The 24,380-nt window shown below is 41.9% G+C and overlaps 1 protein-coding gene across 2 annotated transcripts in view; it reads left to right on the top strand.

The window, feature by feature from the left end:
* ASIC2 (acid sensing ion channel subunit 2) overlaps positions 1-24,380 on the top strand; it is a 120,241-nt gene that overhangs the window by 80,675 nt on the left and 15,186 nt on the right. For both annotated transcript variants that reach the window (XM_053454107.1, XM_053454106.1), the window contains exons 2-3: positions 1,747-1,897; positions 15,374-15,501. In XM_053454107.1, coding sequence (XP_053310082.1) covers positions 1,747-1,897; positions 15,374-15,501 — 279 coding nt within the window. The remainder of the gene's footprint in view (positions 1-1,746; positions 1,898-15,373; positions 15,502-24,380) is intronic.

The raw sequence follows: 24,380 nt of genomic DNA, 5'->3' as shown, positions 1-24,380 counted from the left end.
GAGGCTACTCCTTACATTGGAAGAAAGTTTTATCAGGCACTAGGAATTGTATTAAGTGGATGAGTTATCCGTTTTTTTTCCTGTAAAATGCAAATTAATAAAATAATCAAATATTTATAGTCTGTAGAATCTTCATGTCAACAGTTTCAAAGTTGTCATCGAGAGTTCCGTTGATCACACGCACCCTTTCTTCCCAATCGGCTGTCAACGTTTTTCCAGCCTGTCACATACATACATACAACAGAAGATGAATTATACATATGTAATGGATGTTTGTGAGAGTTAGAGAGCAAAAGGCGCATTTCTATAGAAAATGGGTCCAATTGTTATAAGAAGAGCATTTATGGAGGTGGGGAAGCATGGTAGGCAAACACGGAAATTTCACGTATTGTTGGATGTATTTTATTTAAAGAAGAGCAGGCAGGAGAACATATTTTTGGGACGTAGGCATAAACCTAGCAATGAGTTACCTTGGCAAGGAGATTCCCAAATTTCTTGGATTTCTTTTTTTAATTATGACATGTTCTGTAACTGTAAAACTTTATTTTTGAACTTTAGAATGTTTGGTGCCACTTAGAAAATGGTTCGATTTCTAGGAGGGTTCCGGTCGATGAAGAACATGTTGTCACAGCAGTAGTCGAGCACAAGCTGGCCGTGTAGGATTTGTTTTCTTGACTTTGAAGAAGTGACTGGGCTAAGCTACCGACTTTACCAATGAGAAATCCAACATGAGGACTATTTAGTTTTAAATTCTTGGGACATAATAAAAGAGGTGTCACCGCCATTACGCTTTCATTTTTTATTCCCCTTGCCTCGTCTCCTTTTTTTTCTTTTGCCAGCGTTCCTCAACATTTCATAGTGAGAAATGTCTATCTGTTCCCAGTTGCGATAAAGAAAGCCAAGCAGATAGTGGATGCTTTATCCTATAAATCAGGTCGGTGCAGGAGTAATTTAGAAGGGACGTCTTACTGTGGCGTCGAGGGAGAAGACGAGGTGAATGAGACCCAAAGGAGTTTAATTCTGTCGCGCTGTGTATTTTGTATAAAATGTCTCCGGCAATAAAAGACTCTCGTATATTTTCTCTTGCCGTGTCCCAGTGAACAGTTCAGCAAATTAGAAAACCACTGAGGGAATATTTGGATAATTCATTTCAGGCACCTGATCGAGGCGGTGGATTCCAATACCGTACACAAATGCCATCATTTTCTGGCAAGCTGAATTAGAGACGGAATACTAGCAACAGGGAGACGTGTTTCTACTTCAGCTCGTGCCAACGGCGGCACTTATCTTTGTCTTCTGAAGATGGCAGAGCTCATCTTGCCTTCGCCTTTCAATGGCCCACAGATCAGTACATTTTTGGTTGAGAATGGCCACATTTATTAAGAGCTGGGACACTTCAAACACAAGGTGCAGAGAAGGCAGGAGTGACCAAGTACTAATGCATTATATGTTAGAAGAGTGGTATCAACAGAGGATTAGGAGCAGGTAAAGTTGTAGGTTTCCTTAACTTTTGGAAAGGAAGGTGGATCCTTTACCAAGAGAAGATTCCAGAAATTATTATCCAGGCCATCAAATTATCCATACCTTTACAGTTTACATTTACTGTGTGAATATTGCCAATGGTCCAAAATAATAGCCTAGGTTGCCGCCTGGTTAGGTAGCCAAAAAAATCAAACTTTCTGATATGGTTTAGAGACGGAATCTTGCTCACGTTGTGAACGTTTCTTTTTCTCTGTCTCTTCCCAGGTGTTCACACGATACGGGAAATGCTACATGTTTAATTCTGGACAAGACGGTCGACCCCTGCTCACCACCATGAAAGGTGGGACGGGGAACGGTCTGGAGATCATGCTGGACATCCAGCAGGATGAATATCTCCCCATCTGGGGTGAGACTGGTAAGTTCTCAAACCAAATTGAAGCCCGTTTGGAGTCTTGTGGATGAAGCAAAGGTACTCAAGGTTTAGGGGGGGAAGAGAGTCATGGACGGCTATGTATGTCAGGATGAGAAATTCTGCGGCTCTTCTGGGGAGGGGAGACGGTTTTTTTCCTTAAACAGTCTAAAATTCTGATCAGTTCTCATGGTTTTTATAGATTCTTGATGCCCCTGCAAATACTTTATTTAGAGAAGGTATCAGAACCCTACTGTTTTATTTATGTATATGAATTATATATTGATTTTCAAGACTTGGCATCCCGCTCAGCATCGAGAAAGGCCAGGTTCTACATAAAATGACTCCCAAGTGCCCTTGTTGAGCTAACTGCTAGGCGAGTGCCCAAAATGCCCCAAGCCTCCTGACCTCCACTCTGGCTAAGATTAAATCCTTTAAAAAAAATATATTACCTTCTAAACTATTTATAGGAATGTAACATATTGCAGAGGCAGTGTTTATTCGTTATTGATTAATGCAAAACATAGGTTTTGGTTACAAGCCCATATTAAATTGATTTACGCTGTTATGCTGTTGCTGTGTGGTTTTCAAGACATATTCTGATTGCGCGCATGTTCGAGATGTGTGGGCAGGTGTTGTAACAGCTCAAATTTAAGGTACGGGGGGGGGGAATCGAATGGATTTTCTAGGCAGAAATAGCCATCTTTTTTTATATCTCCTATATTAGAGAAATATATTTCGGTAACAGCAGAATGGTTATTATAAAAGATCTCCTCTTGTTTGTATTTTTTTTGGCATTCGGAAAATGCCATTACTCATTCTCCCAGCAACTCTCCCCCCAAAATAGTTGCTACCCCGTTGGTATATATTATAGGGAACGCAGTATGTAAATGTAATTGTCGAGGGTCCTGTTGTGTGCGTAGAAGGTAATGAACACGTACTGGCATAAAACCAAGGTCTTTCCCATCTGTCCTTGGGATCGGCATGGTTGGCCCTGAAGAATCCCACCGGCAACCGCTTGTAGGGGTAATTACCTTTGTTTAAGTATCTTTTTCTAACAAACAAGCAACCCGTGTAAGCGATATTTACCGAGTTGGGTTTAGCTATAGGCTGCTAGGATAGCGGTTCTAGATCTCACGTGAACGATAAAAGAACGTCCCGTTGGCTGAACCTGGAATATATTTATCTATGTAAAAGGATATTTCAATAAACCTTTAGATCTCCAGATGCGTATAAATAAATGAGAGATTATTCAATGAAGCGGGCGGGAAAGCCACTTAGCTGATTTTATTCTAATTTAGGCAGACCGGTTCGGGCGCAGACTTTGCCGTAATAGAAGAACCGCTGATGGAAAATTTTCCTTTAAGGGAACAGGAGAAGCAAAGTAATATTGCAAAACATTCATTTCAATATATAAATATGGACATGAAGATGGCTCGTCCGTGTTAAATGCAAATACCCATTTCTATAGTTAAACAGATCAAAAAGAATTTGGATATTCACATATTTAACATTTTCCGGAGGTGGTTCTGTTATATAAGGAGGAATGGGTAGTTTGTCTAGAGGAAACCCCATTTAGGAATGTGACCTGCACTTTAGACCTTGTACAGAACTGACGATCCAGCATAAACACATAGTCGTGCAGCCACTCGTATCAACCCATTGGCCATACAGGCAGCCGCTGGCCTTAAAGTGCCAGTACCACCTCTTTATCGCCAGTCTGGCCCTGTACTTAAAGTGCTAATGTCTCCAAAAACCCTACGAGTAGTCGTTCCACCTTGGAGCCTTCTGCTTTCTCCTCCTTCTATTACATAAAGTTGGACTACCATCTTTAGGAGCTCAGAGAACGTCACCCTGTCTTCTTCTTCATTCACCAAATTTTTTTTGCTCATACTTGTCTCCGAAGCTTGTTCTACCTACTTCCAGTTTACAGCCTTGTACTCCGCCATGACATGTTCTACAGCACAGGTCAGGGCTACATTATAACATTAGTATTTTATACATCAGATATCATAGGACAATTATTGTATTGAAGTCTGATGAATGCACTGTTGGGTTGACTTGACATACGCCCTTGTAGAAGTCCATGGGCTCCCAACCAGAATCATCATCGTTGTTAATTCTTCTAGTGTTCCAAGCAGTTGACGTTCCTGGCTCACTTTTTTGCTTCTTCCACGGTTCATACAATAATATCACAATATATATTTTTTATGAAATCAATCTCAAATAAGTTTGAGTCTCAGAAGCACCGTGAAAATCGATTCATTAGCTTGGCCACTGCCCCATCACAACTTAAACTTGGAATTTTACCCACAAGCTGGAAAATAGGTTACTTGCTTTGACATTTCAATAACCTTTTCAAGAAAAGGAGCCACTAGGGACCAATAATCCCATAATCCAGGCTTGGATGTCAGTGTTCCATACTGCATTGTCGATTCTATACACTTAATTATAAATGAGATGTAATATTTAACACAGCTTTTACTTAAAGCCAAATCTCTCCAGTAACCAAAGGTCCAGGGTTTTATATGTAGCGAATGATTAGCCCGGACGGTTATTTTGTATGTGGCTAAACCCACAGGGCTTCAGATGCTTAGCCTCCAGCAGCCCGTCTACCACTTTATAATAAAAAAATAGTGGTGGGCTTGGCAAGGAGATGGTCAGGTGGAAAAGGAATGGGAGAAAATGGGTCGGGTATGGTCAAATTTGGCATTGTTTCCTTTGCAAGTAGAAAGTCTACATATATTTGGCCCTAGGATGCCACTTAGAAAGCAACCTCAATTTTTTTAGCTTCTTTTGTTGGTGACCATGATTGGTCAGGAGAAGCAAGACGAGTGAAGATTTATGAATAAAACATGCCAGACCTACCATGGTTTAAAACCAACAATTTGAAGAGAACTTTTAATAGAGGAACTTAGCTGTGTAGTCCCCATGATGGAAATTTACTGGTATGTCGGTGACGTATCCTGGCCTAGTGCCAGGGTGCAAATCACCCGTTTGGGCAATCAGGTCCCCCAAATGTGCCCATCTAGTCTTCCCGTTTTTTTATTTTCTATAAGACATCAAACCTGACTCGCTCCGTGCATGTTTAAATTCCCTCCCTGTATTAGCCTCTACCACTTCAGCTTGAAGCATATGCCACTTATGTATCACTCCCTAAATGGCTTAATGCTTTCTTGTATTTAATCTAATAATACAGTTTTAAACTATATATTTTCCTTAAAAGTTAAACGATAAAACTGCTCACCTTATTACATGCTGGGGAAATTAATTCTTCTGAGATGCATTTATATGCTGCTGCTCTGCATCAACAGTTAAAGGGCACACGCGGTCACCTTACTCACGCTGTTAAATAATGATTAAACACCCATTTAATCACTTAACGCGCCTGCTTCGAGAGGGTCTATTTCTCACGATTATTCTTACTTCAGCGCTTCAGCTCACCGGCCCGCAATCAACGAGACCAGAGATCCAGGATCTGCCTGGTTTCTATAGACCTCATCGACTTTTTTTTAAAATTCATTTTAAAAATGAAAAAGGAAAACAGACTTGGGTCGACTTGTAAAAGCTTTTAATGAGTTCTAATCACTGAGTGAGGAGCCAGACTTACTGTGACTGTAGTCATTCCAAAAACCTTAATGTCCAGAAGTATTAAAGCAGAAGACATCTGGGTCTACTTGGCTGGCTTTGGACCAACGCCCGGCGAGTGCCATCATCTGTCATTCTAGTGTTGTCCCTTTAAATGCTAATTCTAGGGACCCTCATCTCCCTTTTGCCGATATTCTACACCTGTCTGGTAAATGCCGTTGATTAGAGCCGATACAAGCTATTTCAGATGTTACCGTCGGAGAACCGAGGAACTGAACTTCAATGGCCGTCTTCCAGCCTCCTGAAGATGGTCACCCCATTAATCATATCAACTGCTTCAAGTTAGAGATACGGATGGTTCTACGTAACATAATAAAAAAAAAAAGCACGAAGTCAACCGTTGGGAGTCGGTTTAATGATTTCCTTCCACCTACAATATATTATAAAACAAAGTTATTAGCAGTCATGACTATAACCTGCTGAGAATATAGGATCTCTCTCGTCCTATATACATAGATATGACTCTGCTCTCCTGGGAATGTGCTTCCCAGAGCTGCACGGCTCAATTTCTATCCCTGGGGGAAGGGAGGTTAAAAATCACTCTAAAAAGTATCGGCTCCATCATCTTAGTATCAAAACAACAGGGCACCATATGTAAATAATTAATTTGCATACAGAGCAGCACGGTGATGTCAGAGTAATTACACCAAACATAGAATCTGCCGGCAGGTCGGCCCCATTCAGCCCGTCTAGTGTGCCCGTTTTTCTTGCTGTAAAGACCTTAATCGTTGTTGGTCTCATCTTAGATTCAGGAGCCATATGGCTATCCAATGCATGTTTAAATTCCGTCACTGGGATACAATTAAGCAGTTTATTTAATGTCTTCATGTCCTTTGTGAACTTTTGGGAAGGGGACACAAAAAATGTAAAGTCCATATAACACACTGGTGGGTACATGGAATAGCCGTTCAGCAGAGGCAGTAGATGTCTTCAATCGTATAAGCACATTAACAGGAATGGCGTCATAGTATTCAAGATCAAAAAATAAAACACCGGTGCACTTGATGTTGGATTTAAAGACGGGGAAGGGTCATTTGGTTGGTATCTGCTGCCAAATTCCGTGTTTTTTTTCTTTTCTGAAAAATAATTTTAAAAAAAGTCTCCAAGACTCAAGCTTTTGGCGTCGTTGTACCTAATAAAGGACATTACGGCGAAATGGAACGGTGAACTAATTCATTTCGCTGAATTTTGCCAAAAAGCTGAGAGCAAAAAAGTCATTTAGGGAATGAATGAGGATATTTTAGCTGGAGTGACGCTGTGAGTTGCTGTGTAAATACACATTAATACCAAAACGTATCGGCGGATATCAACTTTAATAATCGTAGCTAATGAATCCGCGGAGATCACGCGTTTAAGGCTTTGGGAACATTCGTGTCAAAATATTTCATATCCTATTGTGATTTGACAGGGAAGAGTTCCGTGTTAACAAAGACATAATACATTATCTTAAATTTGAATTTTTTTTATAATCCGTATTTCATTTTCTTGCCGTAAATCTCATTGTGCTTTAGAGTTTAAAAATCTCTTTAATGAGGGGAAATCTTTTTCAGATCGTTATTATTTTTGGAGGAGGTTCTAGAATGAGTTCTTTTTTTTACTTTAATAAATTTTAAAATTAAATTTGGATCTTATACACCCGATACCTGGGAACTGTCTGGGTTTGAACCACTGACCCAGGGAAACATAGGCCACACCCATCCACTTACACTCCTGCTCCTTGCCTACCTAAGGTTGTCTGGAGCTAGCCTTGCCCCTCAGCATGGCTAGCCCTACCTCATATAGGCCAGCCCCCGCCCAATGCATGGCTAGCCCTACCTCATATAAGCCAGCCCCCACCCAATGCATGGCTAGCCCTACCTCATATAATCCAGCCCCCACCCAATGCATGGCTAGCCCTACCTCATATAAGCAAGCCCCCACCCAATGCATGGCCAGCCCTGTCTCACATAGGCCAGCCCTGGCCCAATACATGGCTAGTCCTACCTCACATAGGCCCTCCCCCGCCCAATACATGGCTAGCCCTACCTCAGATAGACCTGTCTTCGCCCAATGCATGGATGGCCCTACCTCATGCACATCTAGCCCCACTCGTTCACTTAGCCATTCCCTCAGAAGAGTTAGAGTGTCAGGTAGCCTGCCCTAGGGAATTCTCACGTACACCAATACCACAGCTCCAATGTTTCCAGGTCCAGTCCCTCCTTGGGCGCCATGGTCCACTGTTCCTTTTTCCTTCCCTGATTCCCCTAAAAGCCTAAAAGATTGTAAGCTCGCAAGAGCAGGGCCCTCTTCTCCTTTGCACCAGTTTGTTATTGTATGTGTTTATAAAATGTTCTAATGAATGTAACAGCGCTGCGGAATCAGCCGACGCTTTATAAATAAATATATTGTAATGTATAATAAATTAAATTAAAATCACTTATTCTTCTATAGCTATCAATCAGGCACAAAGTCACAGAAAAAGTCTCAACAAAGCCCCGCCTCAGCCACACCTCTAGCCGCACCCCATAAATGAACGGTCTCTTTTCGGCCATTTTAAATGTTTAGGATATATATATATATCGGAAAACAGCAGGGACAGGCGCCATGATTGTTTAGTTAACCAGACAGAGAAAAGACTTAACAATACTCAATTAATGAGACCTTCTGGCGCTGCGCATGTAGGTTTTATGAAACTTCCATTTAATTCAGAAGAACGTTCGTCTTGTCTGTCTCATTTATACTTGGAACATCTGCACCTCCGACTTAAGAACCGCAAACATTTCATTCAACTCCCCAGAGCATTATTATGAGCAAATTCAATTTGTTCAATTCCATTAACTATACAATTGATATGTATTTTTTTCTTATAATGACCATATTCTGTATTTAATGAAATTATTTTTACAATGTTTTGTACAATTATTTTTAAAAGGTCTGGCTCACAGTGTGTGCGTAAAGCTCTAATCTTATTGAGGTCGACAAGATAAAACACCAGAGCGTCAGCACAATAGTTAAAGGAACAAATGTTTGTTATATCTTCAGTCACCCAGCTGGACACTCTGAATAATGAAAGTCTATGGCAGACTGGACTTCATTAGCATTGCCATAAAGCATCAGCTCAGTGTGGTGTTTGAGTGGGGAAAGTCACCCAAAATATCGCATGACTGACAACAAGGGGCGGCCTCCAGGTCTGCAGATACATTACCGTATACTGCACTTTTTCCATGGGATTTCCCCTTTAAGTACAAGTGGCCGGTAGCCACACCTTTTTCCACGCCCACTTCTGGGCTGGCTTCACTCACTTCTCGGATTGGCCACACCCCTTCAACCCAAGTGTCCCGACACCTGATATGGTGTTGGGTTGCATGATTTAATACCAATAAAAACACAATTGTTTCTGATAACAAGATAATGTTCTTTGCTTAATACTGAAACAAAAATATTTTAAAAAAATGATAATTTACATTTATAATAAAAATTTTTATAAATATATTATGGGCAAAATTACACGTTCATATTGTTCTAAAATAGTAAGGATTTGTTAAGCCACAAAAACGTACCATTTATATACATATCGTGGCGTTTAATTCCTTGCATATTCAGTCTTTCTCTCTAAAGGGTAAAGATTAATTGAATATCTAAATTTAATATCTAATTTACACTCGTATCCGGACAGAAGTCAGGGATTAGGGCACTAATTACCTCGCCCTCTTTAAATTTAAATAAAAAGATTGATGTGACCTGGAATATCAGTGGTATAGAGCCAAATCCTAAAAGAAAAAAGTTATAAAGTAATAAAACCTATTACTTTAAGTCATAATAATAATATTTATCTTGTATGACCGGCAAAAGTTTTTTTTTTTAAATGTTATATCTTACAAATAATTTTTATACAATAGCCGGCATTGTATAATTATCTTTAGAAATGTTGTATTGGAAAAAAAGAAAAAACAGGTTTTGAAACTTAAATTAATTAAAGTACAGAAGGGAATGATTTTTCTGGTAGAAGTAAAAGAAGTAACAAAAGCTCACGCTATGATGTAAGAGTGTTTGAAGAATTCAAGCGCGCCCTATAACCTTTAAAAACTTTTATCACTAGAGCATAAAAAAGTTTTACATAAAAAGGGTTACATTTTTTTAAATTATTCTGCCGTATTTGTTATCCATAATAACACCCTACTATCCAGAGATGGATTTAGCTTCTGCCAACCCCCTCCTCGTCAGAGTCTGCAAAGCCTTGAGAGAGTTGCGCCGTTCCTTTAAGACACACAGCACCTGGATATGACGTCATATCCCCGAGCTCCGTGTCTTAAAGGCGCTCAGCAATCTAATGCAATTAGATTCTAATGCAATCTAGGGGGCCTGTGCTGAGTGGGCCAGTCTCCATACTATAGATCTCCCCTGTAACCGGGGCAGCTGGATACTGAAGGACGATCTGCCCCTGTAGGACGATTTGGCAGTAAGGGGACTGTTGGCCTAGGCCAGAATACATTTTCGTCTACTCATTACCCATTATTGTATATACACCTAACCAAGTGATATAGTCAGGGATGGACCACCCATCCACCTTACTTGAAATCCCTCCTTGTGGTGCCCAGCTGTATATTGAAAAGACAAACCTCCATTGATATTACACCTCACTGATCTCCCCAACTGGCCCATGCCTCCCAAGCGCTCACAAAGCTGGACAGTGGAGCAATGCCTAAAAATCGTGATTGTCCCAAGAAATCTAGGACTGTTGAGTGGTATGAGGTAGTGTTGATACATATCAGATAGAGAGAGAACTACCCAGGCAACATGTATGGTTATGGTGGCCCTGCTACGACAGAAGCCACCTGCCCATTTTGCCCTTCTTTCTTGGTAAGATTAGCATATTAGACCTATGGGCATACCTGGAAACATCCACCCTCCAGCTACCTGAGCCCTTCCCTTTTCGGGATGTGTGTAGGTGGTCCCGCTGACGTGTTTGGCTGGTACCGCTGATGTCGCTGGGGGGTGGTCCCGCTGAGGTCAGTGAGTGGTCCCGCTGATGTGGTTGGAGAGCAAGTGTCCCGAGACCTGAAAATTATCCATGGTGACCCGGAGGTATGCCTATGGGTCTGACTTTACCCAGAGGCTGAATCCCCCCAATGAAGTAGCATTTATACAAAAGGAGTGTATACATGGAGCCATTTCCCAGATTGAATGGTAATTATAGGTTTACGTAGTAATGCTGTATTGCCAAATAAATACGTATTGACTTAAAAGTCTACCTGCTTCGGATTCCTGTAGGGAATGTATCTGAAGTGGGAAGATAACTAAACTAAGCAAAAACATAAAATTATATGCATTGGAAATAAAACCAGGACTCCCTGCTGTAATTTGGCCGTATCTCTCTACGTTCCTGCACTTTGTATGGTGCCTGCTGTACTTAGCTGTGTTTCCCTCGGAGAGTCATTTTCAGATAAGACACAGAGAAACCTTTTCCCTCTAACACTTCAATATAATCTTTCTCAGCTGGAACCGAGAGAGGCCGGCGGGATTCTATCGGTTTAAGAAAATTCTAAATCAGAAAACAGGAGGGCTAAATAAATCCCACTTCAAAAATCGAGCTCAAATTTTTAACACTCAGCATGAACCCCAGACTTCCGTTCAGGCCAATTCTTTAGTGAAACTACCCTATTTGCTCGATTATCAGGTGACCCCAAAAAACTTTGGATATTAATAAAAAAAAGGCCTGAATTTGGGGAATAAACCACTGTTGCCGCTCTCACACTCTTTCCCCAGCTCCGCTTCTTCCCTTGGCTCTTCTTGTTCTTCTGTCTTTTTTCTTTGTCCGCTTCTTTCCGGTACCAACTCCGTTATCCAGGTACTTCCTCAAAAGGGCGGAGCCTCTGTGCACACTCTCTCCTATGATTGGAGGAATGGGGGAGAGGCAGTCCCTGTGGTGCATCCTGTTTTGTGGAATTACCTGGATAACAGAGTAGGTAGACAAAGAAGACAGCAGAAAATGAAGAGGCCAGAGAAGAAGCGGAACTGCGGAAAAGAAGACGGGGCACAGAAGCAAAGAAGGTAGGGCGTCATTGAGAGAGAGTATGAATGAGAGTGTGGAAGAGCATGAGAGAGTGTGAGAGAACCTGAGAGTGTGAGTAAAGGTGAGTTACAAGCCCCTAGGCCTAGTCGGTTGTGCGGCAGGTCTGAATAAAAGACAACCTTGATTATAAGACGAGGCCTTTTTTTCAGATTATTTTTTCCAGAAAAAAAACATTATCTTATAATTTAGCAAATATGGTAAAGGCAGCATTAGAAACATAATTCTTAGTACTGATAAATGCCCAGACCTCTCCCAGAAATAATTTTTTAATCGTGGGAAATTTGGTCAGAAACACTTAATTGTAATTTTTAAAACCCTGCACTGCCTGGCTTTGAAAGGGTTTAATTCTCCAAACAAAAAGTCTCCTTTTTGCAATATCCAGCCTGCATGTCGAGCTCCTAGACATTTATTTAATTAAAGCAGCCTCAAAATAGCATGAAGCAATTCATTAAGAATGCCTAATCAGTCAGCCGCACGGCCCTGAATCATTGTCTTGGACTGAACACGGAGAAATATATGCAGGTATCTGGCAGTCATTCAACATGACAAAAAACTCTCTTTTTGGGAAGTTCCAACTCATTTCGCAGGTCCACTTGGCACCCTGGGCACTCTAACCAGGGCTTCTGAACAGAATCCTTTCATCCTGATTTATGAAAATAAACATCTGTCTCTTTAGTCCCGGAGAAGAGGCTATGTGATGCCATTTAGTGAAGAGACATCTTAACTATTAGGACCTCAGAGACATCTTACTTCTAAAGACCTGACCTCTGAGAACATTCTGGGTTTGTCCCATAGGCTCTGTGTTTTACAACAGCTTACTGGACCTTTGGGGTAATACTGGGGGTGGAGAAATGATGTTAAGCTCCACCCCATCCTGCCCACTCCCCACCCACTTTTTTAAAACAAGATCCTGGGATAGCCACACCCCTTTCCTGGCAAATCTTCTCCACTGTTGAAGAAGAAGAGATGAACATCTAAAGACCGTTCCGGTTTCTATATAAATAATAACAGGCAAACCTCAAAGCTCCCTGTGCTAACGGAAAAATACAAGCGCAGGACCCGTGTCCTTACGTAATCCTCACCTATGGTGGAACGCGGTAACGGCCCTTTAAGTCTTTGTGATGGGTTTCGCGTTCCCGAGTCTGACAAATGACTCTATTACTCACATACACTGAATACTGCCAGAGTCGTTAGCGTTAATGATCTCTGCATTTCATTTTAGTCTTAAAGGGATTTCTGCAGAAGGAGAAGGAAGGAACTCATGGCTTTGAAATTGTCTGTTTATGGAGATCATAGAAGAATAAAATTTCTGTTTATAAAACCCACGTCGTACTAATGGTCTGCGTCCCACGCCAGAAAGCTGAAAATAATAGCTTTCCTACAAGGTGTCCCGGTGTCTGTGTATAAGGAGGGGGTGAGGGGTGCATGTCCCGGTGACTGTGTATTAGGAAGGGTGAGAGGCGCATGTCCCGGTGCCTGTGTATTAGGAGTGGTGAGAGGCGCGTGTCCTGGTGTCTCTATATTAGGAGGGGTGAGTGGCGCGTTTCCCGGTGTCTGTGTATTAGGAGGGGTTGAGGGGTATGTGCCCCTGTGTCTGTATATTAGGAGGGGGTGAGAGACGCGTGTCCCAGTATCTGTGTATTAGGAGGGGTGAGAGGTGCGTGTCCCTTCCCGGTATCTGTGTATTAGGAGGGGTGAGAGGTGCGTGTCCCTTCCCGGTATCTGTGTATTAGGAGGGGGTGAGAGGTGCGTGTCTCGGTGTCTGTGTATTAGGAGGGGGTGAGAGGTGCGTGTCCCGGTGTCTGTGTATTAGGAGGGGGAGAGAGGTACGTGACTCTGTGTCAGCAGCCCAGTGTTTGTATTAATAGGTGATGAGAGGTTTATTATAAGGAGGTAGGTGGTAAATGTCTTTATATTCAGAGTAGGAGAGAGGAGCTCCCGGCCCTCTGTATCAAATCATCCTGTGTATCAGATGCAGTAGCCAGTCCCTGTCTGTGCCGGAGCGTTGAGATGTTTTTGTCCTCTTTCTGTCACCATACATTGTATTCTTGAAGGAAGCCACACACTGTTTCCCTTTCAGACTCTATTGGTTCTTCACCGGTTCTCAGACTCTCACCTTTGACCTTCCTCTTAATAAACGTGCCGTATTCCCATAACAAATGTTCTTTGCTGCAGGGAGAGCCTGTTACGTTTCCCTGATGTGCAACCACTTGCCTTGTAGTTGTATTAAGGTTTTGAGTATCCGCCTGTCTCATGTCTTGAAAACCTGTTAACTGAGAACCTTGTTATGTCTCTTCCTATCCTGTCTGATCTGCAGCTCTTTCTCTTGCTTTGCAGGTGATGGCTGCGTCATTAATAAGACTTGTGAAATAGACCGATTCTGTCTGATAGTCTTTAGACATTAGGGACAATGAGTCATATACTCCATATAATAATAGGGTGATCAAACATGGAACCTTTCTATCCTAGTTTGGAGATGGATGTTAGGCTTTGCTAAACCTTGCATTTGTGCCACCTCATGGCCAGTGTTGGATGGTAAAATATCTACCTGTGGCATTGAGTGTTATGGTAAACCACCATGATTAAATAAGGGACATCCTTTGAGAAGTGTTCTAGAAATGGGTTCTAGAGACTCAAGATCAAGTCCTCCTGACCTCCTTAAGACCCTTGTTTTGCCTCCTTCACCCCTTCTGATCCTTGTTGCATCTCCTCAAATGCAGGTCTTTCTCTACTCTTACAAGGTCGTCTCCTGACCTCCTTGAGACCCTTGATTCGCCTCCTTCAACCATTCTCATCCTTATCTCATTTCCCTCTCTGCAGATATTTCCTTACCCCTAAGGGGTCATCTCCCTCCTACATACAAAACCCAGAGCTCCTTCTTAATGTTATTAGAACGTCTTCCCGGGGGCGAGTCTAAGAAATAATCACATAAATGATAAGAATGGCATTATTACGATTTTTATGTAAATAAACTGGCATATCTCTGCTATGCATCAAAGACTCAAATGTGAGCGAGCCTGTTGCTGCATTTTAATGTAATTTATTTGTGTTAAACAAAACCTCTTGATTGTCTTAGATAAACTCCAATTTGGTAGAGAGCTCCTTGACCTATTAAAGTGTGCATTACTATCGCCAAATATTTTAACCTGTAAGGCTAACACGTAATAATGACCAAACACTAAGGTGCGAAACGCATCAAGCCATCTCTCTTTTCGATTTTGTACGTGTACTTCATTCCGTATGGATTTACAATAAAGCCTTCACGAAAGTCTGTGAGATGCTTCTGGACTCCTTCGACTTTATTTTCTCTTTTGTTTTGCTAACACATAATAAAGACTCGACCGCTGCACTAGAATATATTTCGTATTTGTCTATTTTCTGTGCAGTTATTCTGTTGGCAACAACAATACCAATGGAATTAAACACGAAAGCCAATTATGGATACTTTTGATATTCTAGAAGTTCTGATAACAAACCAAATCAAGAGCCCCTTGGACATTCTTCGTGTCTGTCTTGGCCAGCATCAGGAGCCGCACGATTTCTCCATGCGGTTTCTGAGAGGTATATAATGTTATCTTTTGTTGATAGAGTATCTGGATATTCTTCAGCTTTGTATGTCTAGAAATATGAATGTTCAAGGTCACCTCATGCAGGTGGTCCAGTCTTATACACGTTCTTCAGCGGTTCCTCGCGTAAAAACGTGTTCCTAGGTCATTAAAATCCATCAAGTTCTGATAATATTCTGAATTTTACGTTACTTCTTTCTATTTCTTTCTCTGCAGAAGAAACGACTTTTGAGGCGGGGGTAAAAGTCCAAATACACAGTCAGTCTGAGCCCCCTTTTATCCAAGAGCTTGGTTTTGGCGTGGCCCCAGGCTTCCAGACCTTCGTGGCAACTCAAGAGCAGAGGGTAAGAGAATTGTAATATTTATTTCTACGGAGCTTCTTGTAAAGAACATTTTGGGAGCCAAATCAGAACAGTCACCATGCAAAACACCAAAATCTAGTATTGTGACCCCTAATTATGAATCTGTCCCTGTGTGCTTTGCATGTAATTGAAATAATTTAGTAATTAACAGTACATCTAACATTTTGCTTTGGTAACTGTCAAAATATTTTTATGCTGCCATCTTGGTGCCTCAACCATGGATATCCATGATGTAGCTCAATGTGGCCAAACTTCACGTTCGCTATGGTTCCCTATTCCAGCGCTGCGGAATCTGCTGCCGCTTTATAAATAAATGTAATGTGATGTAATTTGGGGAATATTCCTCTCTCATAACACTTGGAACAAATCAGTTATGTTTTTAGAAATCTATTGCCTGGAGCCAACTCTTTCCAAAATCTTTCAACATTAACCACATCTTTTTTTTTAAGATAACAATTTTGATACATTTAGAAAAAAAAAATCTTATTAGACAATTATTTAAAATTATTATTTAAAATAATTAATTATTAAATATTTTACAATTATTATTAAAATTATAATGTATGATGCAATATTTATTTATTTATTTCGAGTTATAAAAGAGCGTACAGCATTTTCTCATAGTTTAAAAATAAAGGATAAAATACCAAAAAAAAAAAAAAAAACTTGGAATGGAGAGAGGGATCTGACATTTAACCTTTTCATGGCTGAGCGGAGACTATGAGAAATTAAGCCCCAAGAGCTTAATGAGAATCCAGTACCAAGAAGGAAAGAACTCCATCATTTCTATATTAGCATGTCATTCCTTCGCTATTTGTAAATGGATTGCAAATGAACGCCGTTCGCCATTGATTGATGCAATTGCCGTGGATACCAAGGCGCAGGCCACGGAGCAATTCTAAGGTGAATGTTCCAGCTTCCACCTCCATCCTGAATCTGCATAATTACATTTTTTATTGATTTTTTTTTTTCTTTAACGGCGCAACCGTCAAACTCTCACAGTGCAGAGACTCTTTGCATATCAAAGAATCTGTATGATCCTAAGAATGAGCTCTGTACAAAGTGACATTATAACTAATAATTTGTAAAAAAAAAATCATTGTTTGATAGTTTCATGCAATAAGGTTCATTTTAAAGTTGCCGAATCTCGTGGAATTTTATATATATATTTTATTTTATAACCAAGAGTCCAGGCTTAAAACAGATGATCTCCTTGAAAAGATTAAGTAGGTGCTTTTATTCTTGCTTCTACTTCCCGTAGAAAAAAAATTCAAAATGACGATGTATTATAAAAGCAAGGTTACGCATTTTCATGCATTCCAACCGCCCCGCTTTGCACAGGACAGTCGTGATTTTGCTATTTCTATCCGGCTGTCCCACCAAGCTCTACCTCTGTCACGCTTTTAGGGACAGGGTTCGGCTCGTTAACGGGATTTGGGACCCCAGGGTTAAATATATTAACACAAAGTTGTTTTGAGTGGCAGGCATACTGGTGAACTCACGTTTTAGGGTCGCAGGGTGTGGGAGGTCTGGAGCTGACTATTCTCCCCCGCTGCGATCATATATAAGACTCCCAAATGGTGCTTTGCCAATAGTGTGTTATGGTTGATATCCCTGCTTGAATCCAGGTGACTCAATTAAGTGCATCTTTTAATAGTGACAAGAGAAGTTTTCTGGCGTTAGAGGCATCGTCACGACAAGCTATTAAAGGGTTAATATTTTAAGAGTCTCAGGGACAGCTCATTTAGAAAGGTATGGTGATAGGTCCACCTTCATTTTTGGGTTTTAAGGTGGCATTACCCGGGTACCTGAGGACAAGGTGTCTGTCCTCAGTTGATATAGAAGTAAAGTACAGCTAGAGACTAACGCAGTGATGGATTGCTTGCCTTGGCCGTGCAGGCAAAGCGCCGACAGCAACTAATCATGGTGCTTGTTTTGTGTGGCACGAAGTCTGAGCGAGAGGAGGATGCGGCTGTCTGCGCTTTCAGACGGGGACGCTCATTGCAATTTGTCTTTTCTTGGCAAAACGTTCACTTTTATTGAGTTCTGCGCCTCCCTGCCGTGATTATTACAAGTAAACAATCCTTTCCGTAAAAAAGGAGACATTGCTAATGATCTGCAAGATGGGATTTAAACCGTTCCAAAATAGTCGAAGTCTATGATTATAGAGGAACGGATTCACCCGAGCGACTGCTTGGAACAATGTTACTCATACATTCATTTCTCCAGAAATGTATGTGTAAAAGTTTCCAGGCCCTAGCAGATCTAAAGGGTTGGTTCCTTTATTATTTTTGTTTTCCATGTATATGCAAAAAAAACAACAACACGATTTGGGAGTAAAGGTTGAAAAGTGCCTTATCGCTATAGCAACCAATGGTGTGGTCCTGCTGATCCTGGTGGTTGCTATGGCAATAAGATCACTCTTCTACCTTGGCACCATTTTTTAAACCTAACTCCCATTGTTTTTAGGCACTTAAGGAGTCACACTTGATAGTCCTCTTTTTGACCTCACTTCTCCTATTTTTAACATTCACAGCCGTGATATAGAAATAAAACAAAATTGTCTCAAAAATGGATTATTTTACTTTTTTCTTGTTTCATAGTATTGACCATATTTCCCTTTTGGATCAAATGCTTAGCTGGTGATTAACATATCAAGCCAACGTTTGTGTTAGAGACTTTACCGGCTAAAGTTCAGATCAGATTGATCCGATATTGACCGTGGTGGGTTTGGTGTTGACCTATTGATTACTTTTTCCCCCCCAAGGGAGTTAAAAAGAGAAGGCAGATGATTAAACAAGGTTACAGAAAAGAAAGACTTGGCTGACCCTGTCTGATAGAATTTTCCATGCGGTGTATTGGGTATCATGGCTGGTTATGATGTCACTTTATTACCGTCTCTCCTTTTATACAGCCTGTCCGTCAAACACATGAATGATGACCGCAAAATCAATTAAAACATCTAACGTGGCTGATGAGGTCCTGAGGTGATCTTGATGATGCAGAAGAATAAAAGGGACCTGAACGTTATTGCATTAAATGACTAAAAGCTACAGTAGTAGTAGTATTCCGCGTCCGGTGTTCTTCTCCGCAAAAGGTAGCAACACTAGATAGATGCAATGAAGCCAGGCCAGTTATTGCTCAACAACAGAAGGACATATTTGGTGGATTTGCCCCCGATGCTCAGGGTGTGGCAGTTTATTAATAACCCCCAAAGAAATTCTCACACACGTACAGTACGTTCTCCTATAAGAAGAGTGGCAATGCAAGGTCGGCAACCCTGATATGTTCCTTGAAGTAGGGTTGCCATCAGAGGGTGGCAATTAGTGTAGGCCTCCCTCAACTCGGCTTTCTACTCATGTCTAGGCCCTTGTAGGCTTTGGGGCCCAGATGGTCTCTATGGGGCCCGGTGGGCACTTTCTGAGCTTTGAGGGGAGCATGAGAGAGCACGGCGGTAGTAGGGCCCCAAGATTTCTTATGATGGCCCGGCCCTGGAGCCAACAGCTCCATAAGGAACCCTAATTCAATATAATAATATACTAAAGTAGGCAGCCAAAAGCGTTACTTATAACCCAGTTTTAGCAAGCTTCCCTACCTTGTGCCCAAGAGCCCTGTCGCGACTACCCTTTAACCTTTAGTGGTGGACAGAAAGGTCTCTAGCAATAGCATTTAAAAAGAAGGCAGACATTTAATGATAAAATAGACCCCCCATTATAATATGGATAAAATGCAAATATTACATGAAAAATACCGTCTGCCTTAATAGCCGTACGTACCGCGGCATGTTTACCAGGAAGCACAGCGGGGCTCCCCGGCATCAATTACTGAGCACTGGCTGTCGGGAAATCAGTTTTTTAGTTGACTAATTGCCGCGTTACCCAATTGATTTATACAAAGGGCGATGCTCACTGATCTGTGATCATTGAAACCAACGCTCCGTTCAGGTAAGAGACAAGATGACAGGTAGAAGTCACCTCCCTGCCGCTAGATTGTGTTCATTGGAGAATAATATACTCCAGGAATTATCATACCAGAGAGCCGGCACAGAAATATCTATATGTCAACTACACAAAATGCCACGGAGCATTCTGGGATACCGTTAAAATGCCTGCAACTATATAAATAGAGGATATATAGAGCAGAGGGATTAAAAAAAAGAAAAGAAGTCAAGCTTTTGTTCCAGTGAAATATACCACGCACTTTGCATTTACCCAAATTGAATTGTAAATCGCCGCCTTCCGTGGCTTGGAATAACTTTACAAGGCTAATTTTTCATAGATTCCAGTGGAAAGCCAACGTTTGTTATAACAGAAGAATGATTGGGAATTTCTGGACAGAACCCAGACTTCCCAAATGTCTCGTTGTGTCTTCTGTTTTATTTATTTTAATTTTTGGGGGGGATTTCCAAATGACCCTCGAAAAGCACGGATGGTCCTCGGCAATTAGGATCGGTGAAAACCGGGAAAAAAAGAACAGCTTTGATTTAACAGCTTCTCTTTGAGAGGTTAACAAAACAATTCATATAGAAACACAAGCCCAGATGGCGCAGAAACATTCTCCCGGAGTCCCGGATGGCAGAATGCTCATTTTAAGCTCGAAACACGGAGCAAATCATAGGACCCTGATTACTGCACATTCACGTTGGAACGGAGGACTGGTAATTCTGTATAACAAGAGTCATTACCCACTTGGCTCAGCCATATTGCCCTTGAGGCACTCGCTGTACTCCCTAAGAACCCATTAGCTCCTCGCTCTTCTTTATCTTCATGATGCAGTCTTGCAGTTGGAAACAGCGACCCTACAGCTGCTCTTAGACTACAAGACCTGTGAATATAACATACATAGCGCTCTATGAGATGCCATCTGGACGTGGCTTAATGTCTGTCATCATCTGTCTGCTCCTGTATTCAGTACAATATATGTTCCTGACTAGCTTTAGCTGTCTCAAGGTGAGATCTAGAACCAGGGTTATATTTATTAGAGCTTAATTGTGATTGGTCGGCAAAATTGATGTTCTTCGAGTCAACGCGTTCTGCTGAATTGCCAGAGAACATATTTCTTAATATACAGGACAAACGGTTTAACCATACAATGAAAAACACCAGGGACTGAGTGTGAAGAACAATTCTTGTGCAATGTTGTAAATGTGGAGCAATTGCCTTAGCAACTAAGAACTATTGCTTCACTTTTATAATTTAACACGGAAGTTGCATTTTCTACATAACCCCTATACCTGTGGTTGAATTAAGAAATGCCTGTCCTGGTGCCGACCGCCATCAACACAGATACAGTTCTTAGTGTATATGTTACAGTTTCAGTTGGATATCTTCATGTACAAATTTTTGTTTGAAGATATCTGAATCGGCCCCCGACCAAGAACATCTTTATATCATGCTGGCCGGATTTTGGTGAAGCTCCTCATTGCTCTGTATGTATACCCAATGCATAAGGATTCTATGGGCACACATTGTATGCTCCACGATGCTCCACACATTTAGGTTTTAGTCCCAGGTTAATTGAAAGAGGAGTTCTAGATCCAACAATCCCACCGGGGATTCTAATGGAAATGGGTGACCTTTAGTATGGTTGGGTTTTTTCCTAATGCTTTTTACTAAGGGTAGCATAGGTACCCCAAATGTCCCTATAATTCACCAAATAACCCTCCTCCTGTCCAGGGTAATAACACACTTCTCTGTAATTTTAGTCTGTTTTATCATGATTCCTTGTGATGTTCTCCATTAGCTGCTGACTCTGTTGACCTGGGTATGCAGACTGATGGGTCCACCTGGCCTCAGACAACGATAGAGCTTGTAAACCACTGCTTTTTTCCATGAGAGCTTAATGTATCATTAATGAAGGTTCTGTTTGAGTGCTCATTAGCCAAATCATGTTTACATAGGACCGATGCACATATTAACTAGACTTGGGCACCAGGGGGCTCTTCGTGTTCGTCTTCGTGCTCGTCTTCGGCAAAAAAAAAAACTTCGTATTCCGCGAATATTCGCCTGGTCCTGTCTTCTCTTCGGGCGAATATTCGCGGACATTCTTCGTGTTCGGGTTTTCTTCGTTTTCCCCGGTTAAGGGGTTAAAACGGAGTTAAAGCCGCTCTGGCGCCAGGAGTTTAAATGTCCGTATGAGCAACTCTATTGGTCGTCAGCAGGGGGCTCGTCTGCCATTGGCTGATGGCAGACGAGCCCCCTGCTGGCGACCAATAGGGTCGCTCGTACAGACTGTTATACTCCTGGTGCCGTAATTGTTCGGCAGATCCCGCTGGTCTCCCTGTTCTATCATTTATTAACTGATAGAACAGGGAGACCAGCGGGATCTGCTGGGTAAGTTGCAGCATTGGGATTTTAAAAGTCTGCACGAGCGACTCTGTTGGTCGCTCGTGCAGACTTTTAAAACCCCAATGCTACAATTTACCCGGCACATCCCACTGGTCTCCCTCCCTGTTCAATTAATTAAATGTCTGTACGAGCGACCAATAAAGTCGCTCGTACGGACATTTAACTATCTGAACAGGGAGGGAGACCAGTGGCATCGGCAGGGTAAGTTGCAGCATTGAGGTTTTAAAACCCCAATGCTGCAACTTGCCCTGCCGATGCCACTGGTCTTTAACTAATTGAACAGGGAGGGAGACCGATGCCACTGGTCTCCCTCCCTGTTCAATTAGTTAGTCCGTGCGGGGTTAAATGTCCGTACGAGCGACCAATAAAGTCGCTCGTACGGACATTTAACTCTGTACAGGGAGGGAGACCAGTGGCATCGGCAGGGTAAGTTGCAGCTGCAACTTGCCCTGCCGATGCCACTGGTCTTTAACTAATTGAACAGGGAGGGAGACCGATGTCACTGGTCTCCCTCCCTGTTCAATTAGTTAGTCCGTGTCGGGTTAAATGTCCGTACGAGCGACCAATAAAGTCGCTCGTACGGACATTTAACTAATTGAACAGGGAGGGAGACCAGTGGCATCGGCACTGCCGATGCCACTGGTCTCCCTCCCTGTTCAATTAGTTAGGGGTTAACTTTTTTAAAGGGTTAAGGGGCCGTGCAAGTGAGCCTATTGGTCGCTTGCACGGCCCTTTAACCTATGGATTTCCGCTCCCGTTAACCCCTTCGATGCTGCGTTAGATAACGCAGCATCGAAGGGGTTAACGGGAGCGGAAATCCATAGGTTCGCTGTCAGGGGCTACAAAGACCGTGCGAGTGAGCCTATTGGTCACCTGCAGGGTCTTTCTCTGGCATCAACCAATTGGTTGATGCCAGAGGAGGTCCCTGTAGGCGACCAATAGGCTCATTCGCACTGCCCTGTAACCCGTGACGGCGAACCTGCGGATTTCCACTTCCGGGAACTGCCGCGATGCCGCCAAGACAAGGTAAGATGAAGGGGGGGGAATGGTAGACGAAGACGAAGACAATCACGAAGATCTTCGTGGTGTGTGTCTTCGTCTTCGCCTACGTTTTACCGCCGCCGTCTTCTCTTCGGCGTGTCTTCGGAACGAACACGAAAACGCACTCTTCGTGTTCGTTTCCATGTTCGCCCGAAGACGAATGCACAAGTCTAATATTAACACCTACTGCATCTGTCAGTGATATGGCGTAGGCTGAAACCTCCAGTGTGGTCAAAGAGCCACTACATTTTAACTTCAGCTTGTCCTATGGATATCAAAGTTAGTTTATTCATTCTCTTTTGGAATTTTCAGAGATCAAGGGTATTTCTGATGAGATTCACCGATGATGTCATCACGCAACTCAACTAAGACTTCTACCAAACTAGCTTAAAAGTAATGCATTCCCGTAGGAAGAAAAAGTCATTTTGAAAGTGTAATGGTACTTTAAATATTAATGGGGAAGACCAACCACCAATTTTACTTGACTTTTTCCCCCAAATTCTACATGATAGATACAATGTCAAATACTTAAAACTATTCGGAGGCTTTGCCGGGAGGTTGACGCGTGTGACATTTACCGTCTGGCAGCTTCTAGATGGACGATAATATGTTTGACTTTTGTATTGCTTGAAAAATGATGCTAAGTTCTCTTGGATGTTCGTTCGTAGGCGATAGCATCACCTGTTTGATGGGTAAACACCGTTATCTGCTGAAAAGTGGGATGTAAGCCGGCCGTTTCATAGCCGTGTAAAACAAGAATAATCTGTCATTCTGTACGCTGTCGGCTTTAAATGTGACCATAAGCCAGGCCTGCCGGTACCCAATATCTGAAGACTGAGGAACCAGCAGATGACATCATAAGAAACAGAGCTTCCAATTACTGTTACACTCATAATATATAATGATGGGTATTAGTAAGCCCCGTCCTCTCCTGCTGATGTCACTTCACTTGCCACAGATCGATGCAACAATGTGTATGTTTTGCAGTATTAGTAATAATTATACAGAGTAGTTTACTTTAACTGAGAGGGTGGTAGGGAAAAAGAGCAGACTCCCAGCAGAAGTGGTAGAGGGTAATACAGTGAGAGGAGTTAAACATGCATGGGATAGACATACAGCTCCTGAATCTTTACAGCAGGAGAAGCAGGCAGACTAGACGGGGGCCGAAATGGGAGTCGACCTGGTGGCGGTTTATATGCTTTTAAGTTAATGTATCTTTTTGTAAAGCAATACATTTCTGTAAAGCAATACATTTTGTACCCTGAATATAAAAGGCCTTTTATGCCCAATTTATGTATTACTTTTGTGAAATGCATCCATACGTTGAGATTGTATAATGCATAGTGCCCAAAGTAATGTAAGTTTCTGTATTCTGGTAGCGGAGGGGATAAGTAATCTAATCAGCATGATGCTGATTTCACCATTATTACATATTAACCTCTTCTAATCATCTGATAAAGAGAACGGTGATTT

Source organism: Spea bombifrons, chromosome 13 (genome assembly GCF_027358695.1).
Source record: "Spea bombifrons isolate aSpeBom1 chromosome 13, aSpeBom1.2.pri, whole genome shotgun sequence".
In the NCBI taxonomy this organism is placed as follows: domain Eukaryota; kingdom Metazoa; phylum Chordata; class Amphibia; order Anura; family Pelobatidae; genus Spea; species Spea bombifrons.
The sequence above is the reverse complement of the archived record's forward strand: the minus strand, read 5'-3'. Positions and strand labels throughout refer to the sequence as shown.